General features: G+C 35.2%; 1 protein-coding gene across 1 annotated transcript; it reads right to left on the reverse strand.

The window, feature by feature from the left end:
* Positions 1-5,395: 5,395 nt before the first annotated feature.
* LOC106316976 (transcription factor MYB23) lies at positions 5,396-7,596 on the reverse strand. The gene is made up of 3 exons (XM_013754843.1): positions 7,315-7,596; positions 7,078-7,207; positions 5,396-6,313 (listed from the first exon to the last, which is right to left on the reverse strand). Exons 1-3 carry the CDS (start codon positions 7,445-7,447, stop codon positions 5,461-5,463), a joined length of 1,116 nt encoding a protein of 371 aa, XP_013610297.1. The 5' UTR covers positions 7,448-7,596; the 3' UTR covers positions 5,396-5,460.
* Positions 7,597-9,353: the final 1,757 nt, after the last annotated feature.

The following is a 9,353-nucleotide window of genomic DNA, read 5'->3' on the forward strand; positions in this document are numbered from 1 at the left end:
TTTGGCCGAATTCATGTTTTCTAAGGGCCTTTTGGTCATTTCATTATTCACGTTTTTACTTTTCAAAAACCTATGTTTTATGTACCTTTGGTAGCCACCAGGTAGGATTATCTTTTGTTCTTAAGAAAAACCTTTGGAAAGTTCATCTCTTGAATCATTCTTGTTCATCTAGTTATTGCAATTCTGTGTTTCCAATTCATTGTTGTATCCCTCTGTATGATGAATCTGAAATCCAAAATGGGTTTAATAGGAATCATGAAGAGTAGTGATTAATCACCATTTGAATTCATGGGTTAGGAAGATTAAGGGTGATTAGGTTAGAGCTAGGATGTTTTAGTGTAGATCATTCCAGAACCTTGCTAGTATGAAACAACTCTTCTAAGCTTTTAGCATATTTTGCCAAAGACATTTGTTGTTAGAAGTGCTAAGATAGCCTTAGACCTGTTAGTAATGATTGCTTCCATATTATTCTACCAAAGACATTTGTTGTTTGAAATGTGTTAGTAAATGAACATTCATCTAGACATAGAGTTTGTTTAGAATCGTGTCTAAGCTTAAGGTTGATAGTTTGATTGTTCGTCTGCCATCCTTAGTTCGAAACTTGATCACCCAAGGTCTAATTCCTATGCCCATGAGTTCTCATTTTCCATAGTTAAGAAAGTCAACTCATATACCGCTTTTATTATTCTGAAACTGAATCAGTTTTATTCATTAGCTTAGAAATCATTTGAAATCACTGGTTGCACTTAGATTGAGTGAGTACTTGCATTCTCATTACTTTGAATTCCCTTAGAATTGGTTCGACAATCATTTATACTACAACATTTGTCTTAGGAGCCTTGAAAACTCCTAACATCAGTCTGAACCGAACCCGCAAAGACTCTAACTAAAATTTATAAATACTTGAATAAAGCTTAAATCTTTAACCCCAAAAACTCGAAATCCGAATAAAACCGACTCAAACGGATACTCGAACGCCACCCGATTGTCACAATAAGTATTTCTGTGGTGAATAATTTGTGTCATGCCTTAGCTCATTTCAAGCACATAGCTACTATCATGTCAAACTGTGATATGTCTTCATACATTTGGAATCGTAACTCCCTTGCTAAGTTTCCTTGGGTCCAGATATAGGGTTCCTTATTCAATTAATGTCGAAGAAGTTGTGATCAATGCAGCTGAATTCGAACACTATATCTCTGCTCACGAGAGTTCAATATAAATAAGGTTCAACTCTGACATACGGAAACATTGCCTAGAAGCCAATGAAACACCTCCTCAACAGGTCTAAATCGCCATTGCCTATTCGACAACACAATAATTGTTGTTCATCTCCTTGTATAACGCAGAGAGAGGGGTTGTCGCCATCTGGGTAATGAAAGCCAACTGAACTGTTATCAGGTCAGGTTAGGACTTGACAGAACAGGAAAACACAATGAGATCATCTGGGATTCTTAGAAAGAGAGGAAACATAATTGATGATTGATCAACTGATCCAAAAGGTTTTCCAAATTATGTGTCACTTTTGGGTCGACAAGTTGAGGAGAGATCAAGAGTATTAGATTTTCAATCACTGAGAAAACCTCAAGCGATAAACACAGAAAAGACAACAAGATTACTCTGCCACACTGGTTGCGCCATCATCTTGCATGCTGATGTATATGCGATGTCACCTTCTTCCCCAACTCAAACTTTAATGTTCCATGCATTGATGGAGATACTGAAACAGATGAAGAGCCAACTCCAACAGTTTGTGTGTTCTTTTTCTTTGACATTGTCTTCTTCTTCTTCGGATACCTTCTCTGATTTCCAGTCACATAGTCCATCACTATTGTCAGGGTGTCCACTTGGTTAGGTTCAAATTCATATCTCCCGCCATCGTTGCCTTTAGACACCTGGTTTAACCTAGATTCATCGCACCCGTCAATGCTTATGTCTGCCGTTTCTGTATTGTGTGTGAGTGGACAGCTGAATTCAAACAATATCTCGCTGCCCATTTCAAGTCATATCTATTCTTTAGGCAAGTCACAATGAAATATACATAAATGTTCAGTTCCAATACCGGGAGATCCACCAGGTAGTCCCACCCAAACGACATCTTATAAATGGGCCGCCGCTATTTCCGGTAAGACAACACCGTATATCAAAACATTTTTTTCTGGTTTGCTGCTTAGGTGAAACCATGACACAAACCGTAAACCTGGAGGACGCAGAAAAAAGGGGAAATCGGCCAATTCCTATGTAGCAGAGCCTAGCGGTCCCGATCAGTACATGAAAATATCAGCTGTGCAAATACATACATCAACACTTAGTTAATTCAAATTCCATACACGAACTAACAAAATACAGTTTACATATATTGACCAATTTTTTTTTTTTAATCTGGGGGTATCCCAGACCCCCGGAGAGGCCCAGACTAATCCCCAAGGGGAGGTGCAGCCCACAGATAGACTCTCTCTCCGGGTATTCAAATGGGCTCTAAAGCATAGGTCCATATCCGTGTTAGGTGACCAGAATAATTGTGACTTAGTTTCGCGCAGCAGGTGGATCGAACCTGAAACGTGTTGGCGTCTCAGTCCCGTCTCCTTACCACTCGACCACAGGGTCCGGGTCGGTTCGGGTCTATAATTTCAATACCCGTAAAATACCCAAAATTTTTGGGTATATTTCGGATCCGGGTCGGTTCGGGTATTTAGGACCCAAAATAGATCCGAAGTACCCGAACTAGACCCGAAAACTCTAAAAATACCCGAAGAACCGTAAAAATACCCAAAAATTTATCCAAAATCAGACCCGAAAATCTAAAACATACCCGAATTTTACCCGAATACCCAAATTATATTTTCTAAAAATCTAAAATTTCACCAAAAACTTACAATTATACCCGAAAATCCAAACCCGAAACTTTTAAAAAAATCCGAAATACCAAAAATATACCCAATCACCCAAATATACCTAGTATATACAATTATTTGCGGGTACTTCGGGTACCCGAACGGGTCTCGGGTAGGACCCGGACCCGAACCGAGACCCGCAGGTCCAAAAAAAAAAGACCCAATAGGTACTTAGCATGGACCCGAACCCGGACCTGAACCTGTATTTTCGGGTCGGTTCCAGTTCGGGTCTTCGGGTCCGGGTAAAATGCTCAGGCCTACTCTAAAGTATAGGCCCATATCCGTGTGGGTAACATGGATGGGCAGTTCGCATCCGCTTGACGTCGAACCCGTGAACATGACAATTGGTCCCCACGGTCCTAATCAAGCGGGCTACCTCATCCCGTCACCCGTAACAGAATACGAGGTGTTAGATATATTCGCTTAGTTGTCTGTCATACGTGATTTTTACGTTTAAAATAATAAATAGTAAATAAAAAACCTTTCCTTATATTGGTTAAAGGTGGAATCAAATCCAGGTTAGAGCAATGACTTTCATCACTCAACCAGTGGGCCTTGATACATTGATTTTGTCTCCTCTAAATTTCTATTTATACCTTGGTAAATCATTTTTCTGTTTTTTTTCTTCCTGTGTATGTTTTTATTATCCAAAAAAAAAAAGAATCTCTCAAATGTTAGTTCCTAATTTAAAAAACAAGTGGTTTAGAAATTATTCAGTAAAACATAAAAGATGATATTGTTTGGCAATAAAAAACAAGCCTTTGAAGTTCTTGTTCTGTCAACTAAATTAATATTATTTCTGGGTACCGAAATAAGAGACATAGTCAAGATCGTTTCTTGTGTATTACATAAGTTTTTTGGTCTCAGTATGGTCATCAAACAAATATAATCACGAACAAGCAAATGGAGTTCTTTTTTTTTTGTATTGAAGCAAGTAATGAATCATGGAATGACAGACATTTAAGAGATTCTTATTTTTTTTTGGTTTTGCTTGGATAATGAAAACATACACAGATAGAAAAAGACAGAAAAATGAAATATTTATTAGCTATAAATATTAATTGATAGAGATAACAGTCAGTGAATTGTATTTGGCACAGTGGTTGAGCGATTAAGGTATTATTGCTCCAACCTGCGTCCAATTCCCCCTTTAACCAAAAGCCACGTATGACAGACAGCTAAGCGATTATAACGGACGGCTCCTATTCCGTTACTTTTGACTAACTGTATTATAAAAGCCATATTTTGTTAGTTCGCGTATGAAATTTAAATTAATTAAGTGTTGATGTATGTATTTGCACAGCTTATATGTGCATATATTGATCGGGACCGCTGGACTCTGTTAACGTAGAAATTAGCCGATTTTCCCAGAAAAAACATTCTTACCTTCAAAAACCCACGGTCTTTTTTGCATCTATTCTTATGATAGATGGTTCACTTAACCGGTTTATTTGGTGATTAGAGACTTGGTTCACTTGTAGATAACCAAATATGTATATAAGTAACATTAGCTTACATTGTACTGTTAAGATTAATGTGAATAACAAACTTTCTTCCGTTAATCATCTTCTCTAAATCTCAGTTTCTACATCTTGATTTTGAGCTTGAATCTGATCTTAATATGTATAATATCACTCACTTTGATCTTCCGCTTCATCTCTTAATATCTATTACATGAACGAGATTCTTTCTTCTCCAGTGTAGTTGAGCAAAATTGATGGTGAAGCAGCGTCTTGAGATGTGATGGGAGTTTCGTAGCTTTGCTAAGGTGATGGAATTGGATGCACTATTCTGTGTCGGCTTCGCCTTGGTTGTCTCTGTTTTCTCCGGTGTGCTGCAGTGGTTCGCTCGTTCCATGTCGTCCTCCGTTTATGACTGGGTTTTCAACCGGTTAGAGTTTGTGTCCTGTAATTGTTCTTTGTTTATTGGGTGTTTGGAGTTAGTATGAATGATGACCATGGAACGGCGAGGAATAATGCATTCCCTAACGTTCCTAAAAAATTCATCATTCACAAGGAATAATAATTCCCTCTCATTCCCTTTCTTTCATTTTTTTGTAGAGAATTAAAGAATAAAATTATTCTTTGTTAAATTTGATAAGGAACAACCATTCATTTTCATTCCTGCTATTTTATTCCCGTACATTCATTTTTTATTCGTTCTTCTGGTTTCCCGAATGGTCACCAGTCAGACGTTGTATTTTCTTTCTGTTTATCAGTGTTGTGATTGTAGTTTCTCTTCCTTGTAGCTCTATGTACCTTCTATAAAAGAAAAAGGTAAATTAATCTTTAACATGTTTACCGAAAAAAGAAAACTTTGTTTACAAGTTTTTACGTGGACGGTGGAGTAAAAACAAGTCAAATTAATTTAGGGATAAAACCATGAGCTAGAAAACAACACATACATACATACACGATCTCCTCATCAACAATTTAGAACACTCGTTACAACATCAGCTTGAAAGTAAATATCATCCGAAAACAACCTCTAATAAAAAAAACTAAAGAAACAAACTTATATATAGACAAATTAGCGTGAGTTTCTCTCATGTGATTTATTCATTAATTTAAAATAAAGAGGGAAAATAAGAAGAAGATAAGGCAGAGGATTCCAAGGTCATTGATGGATCTTGGTTTCCAACAAGAGATGAACCTTCCACGTTAATGTTAAGGTTGTCCCAGAAGAAAAAATTAGAGCACTGTTGTGAATTTATCCACTGATCATAGTTTAGTTCTTGCTTCCTTAAGCATTCGAATGTGGACGCTATATCTCCATCTTGAGCATTACTATTTTGATCAACTTGGGAGATGTTATCAACATTTCCCTCGGCCAGCGCCGGTAGTTTGTAACTTGTAAATGTCTCGGTATTTGAATTGGTAGAATTGTTGAACAAATCTGACACCATAGTAGGAACTTGAATCCGTTCTTGTTGAGGAGGATTCATATCCCATTGTTCCGTGTTATGTGTCAGAAATGCTTGTTCGAAGACACTTCCTCTTCCTCCTGTTTGTGTGTCATGATCATTGTTATTGTTGTTATTGTTTGTGATGATGTTTTGAGAGAACATTCCTTCAAGGACAGGAAGTGTTGTGTCTACCATGAAAAGAGGAGGTTTATGGGAGAAAAGGGTTTCTTGAATCTTGGTAGTAGTTTCTTGAGCATAGGTGAAATTTAGTTGGTTAGGAGAATCCATAAAACCATCAAAATGCAAGTTATCGATAGTCGAAGTAGTGGTACTTGAGGGGGCACCCGTAGCAGTTGATGTAGCGTCCACGTTCAATGTCACAGTAGTTATAGATGGTTGATGACGATTATAGTGGTGGTGCGGTTTTCGTATCTTTTTCTTTATCCATGAATTCCAATAATTTTTTATCTCGTTATCTGTTCTTCCAGGTAAATGACTTGCGATATGAGCCCACCTGAAAGACATGTACAAAAGTAATGAGAGAAACATAAGCAATTAAGCACATACATGATAGATGTGTATATACGTGTCGGTGTGTAAGTTTTCTTTTTCCTAAGAGCACCATTATTTGTGCACATACTATATGATCTTAAAAATTGTAATAACATTATTTTTAGTTTAATTAGATTTTACAATTAAAATTTAAATGCTAAAATGAATAAGAACCACTAAAAAGAAGACAATTGGCAAAAATCGATTTTTATGGGGTTCTGGCAGCATCTGTACATACATATTGTTTCTGGTTCTGTCTCATTTTTATTATTATTTTCAACATTTTAAAGCTTTAGATACATCCACTAATAGAAGTGCTCTAATAAATGCATACATGTGTGTGTGTGTGTATGTCTGGTTTACATTTTGAGAATGTTCAACTAAGTGACTTGAAATGTACACTACTATGTAGCTCAAGCAAGTAGACAAAATTACAAGGAGATGAATGAAACTACACGCTAATGATTCTTTAGTCATCAACCGTAGGCTGGTCGTTGCTTAGAACCGTGGCTAAACTTATTAAATACTAATAAATTTATACATAAACTGATTATATAACAATAAAATATATTATAATCTAGCTTGTATCCCAAACCCAACAAGCTTATTATTAAAAATTGGTATCAATCATCAAAAATATGAAAATAATATGTTAATGCATAATAATACAATGTAGTACATGATATATATATATATATATATGTTAAAATTAGAGAAAATATAAACCTGTTTCCTACAACTCCATGAAGACTTATAATTAATTTCTCTTCTTCAGGAGAGAACCGTCCTCTCCTGATATCAGGCCGGAGATAATTTATCCATCGTAATCGACAACTTTTTCCGCATCTTTGAAGCCCTAATTTAACAAATAGGCATTGTAAATACTAGGTTGAATCTTCAAGTTTTTTTTTGGGTCAACAGATTGAAACTATATAATTTAAATAGATATAGACAATGTAGTACCTGCTTTTTCAGGGACTTCGCTCCAACATCCATAGCCATGAGTTGTGATATATCGAATGAGCTTCTCATCTTCTTCTGGTGACCAAAGCCCTCTCTTCACCTTTTGCTGGTTGCAACATGAGTGATGACCCATGATTAGTAGCTCGATCTTCAAATCAACTTAGTTGTAACTAACTACTTAATCACAATAATTATCTTAAATTAATATTTTATATGTATATGTACCACACTTTGTTTCTTTCGTGGGTTGTGTTTCTGAGGGTTTTTAGCTATAGAAGAAAGGAGGAGAGGAAATGGAGGGGTTTAAAAGCGAACCCAAAAGAAGATAAATATTGATTTAAAATATGCATAAAATAAAACAAGGGACGAGATCAAGGTCTGGTCGGGTCCCAGGGGTGGCCGGGTGGGGCCTGGGATATTTCTTCATCGACCTAACCTTAAAACGACGTCTCATCGACTTTTCTATTACATGCGCTGTTACTCGTTTGTACGTAGAGAGTTTTTGTTGTAGTATTATTACGTTAAGCCCTTATCAGTTATCACTTACATATTTTTTTTCTTCACGTACCTTTTTGTCTCCCGTTTTTTGTTTTTGCCTCTTTTTCAAGGAACTTAGGACGAAAGTTAGATTAATCCATAGATTTTTATTTTTTTGAAAAAGATATTAATCCCTACAACAAATGGCCATTATATATAGATTTAGGGATAACATATAAATTTCTTTGTTAAGAAAGAAACATATAAATTCCTTGTAAACTTTGCCTCATGAATGTTTAGGGTAGTAGGGTCATCGGCACTATGAAGCTCTACTGCAACGCTGGCTGACCTAGGATGCAGGCTTTATTTGTTTCAAAACTTTGATCTTTCGATTTCTATAAATTAGTTAGATCAAACCAGTTACAGCTGGATGTACAAAAGTTAGTTTTCTTTGAATAAATTTTAAATATTTCAAAAAAATAAATAAGTTATGCACCATTATATTTATATAGAATCGATTATCTATCTTCTTCTCTCTCTTTTCAATCAATTTCTTATGTAAAACTTGATGGTTACTAAATATATAAATAGACATATTGGTACATAAATGCTGTCCGGGGATGATACCAATCAATTAATTGGAGTAGCATTGCGGGGAAGCCAAAATTACCAAGACGTGGTTTCATGTTTCATCAAAGATTTTATCACCATTTGGGAATACTCTGTTTTGGTCAAGCTTCGACCTCAGCTTTCGGCTAGTAGTTTCAGTTTATATTTTTTTATTTGACTGCTAGATCTTAGGAGTTGCTTCTTCTTTTCTGTCTCTGTTGTTACTTAGCTTATTTTTCTGATACTTGTATTTGTGTAATTTTTGTCAAAAACTATAAAAATTGATATAAAATTTTAATATTTTTTACCAAAAAAAATATAAAGTATATTATTAAATAATATCTTGAATTAAACAATGAACTAATCGGTTAAGTCACGTAGCTGAACTTGTATAATGATCTTTTTACATTTAAATTTTAAATATACATAAGTATATATGAAATTTAAAATTATATGAAATTTAAAATTAACACACGTCCAATCCGGCTACTACAAATTTGTATCAATACTTGATACATGTTCGTTCCAAAGTAGAACGGTTTCAAGTTCTATTGATTCTATTGATTCTGCTTCCATATTTTTTACTCTTTTTCCTTAAAAGTAAATTTTAGAAGTTTTATAGTTTGTGTATCACATCTTCTTGTGAGCTTCAATAATTCATTTCTAAAATGATATTTACTTCTTTTTTTTAAACTCAAAGTTTACAAAAATTACACGAAGCTTTTTCAACGGTATTTGGAATACAAATCATTACAAGTTACCATTACAAGGCTTCGATTAGTTAGAAGACATATCCGGAGACCTTGTTGAAAATGAAATCGCTTCGTTTAGAATATTTAGCCTTTAATGTTTTTTGTTTCGTATTGATAACTTGCAAAGATAGTGATACAATACTTATGCAATATTCTATTCATATATGTCATATCAGGTTTGTTCTTTCTGATGGCAGGACT

The sequence above is a fragment of the Brassica oleracea genome, chromosome C9, assembly GCF_000695525.1.
Source record: "Brassica oleracea var. oleracea cultivar TO1000 chromosome C9, BOL, whole genome shotgun sequence".
NCBI lineage: Eukaryota > Viridiplantae > Streptophyta > Magnoliopsida > Brassicales > Brassicaceae > Brassica > Brassica oleracea.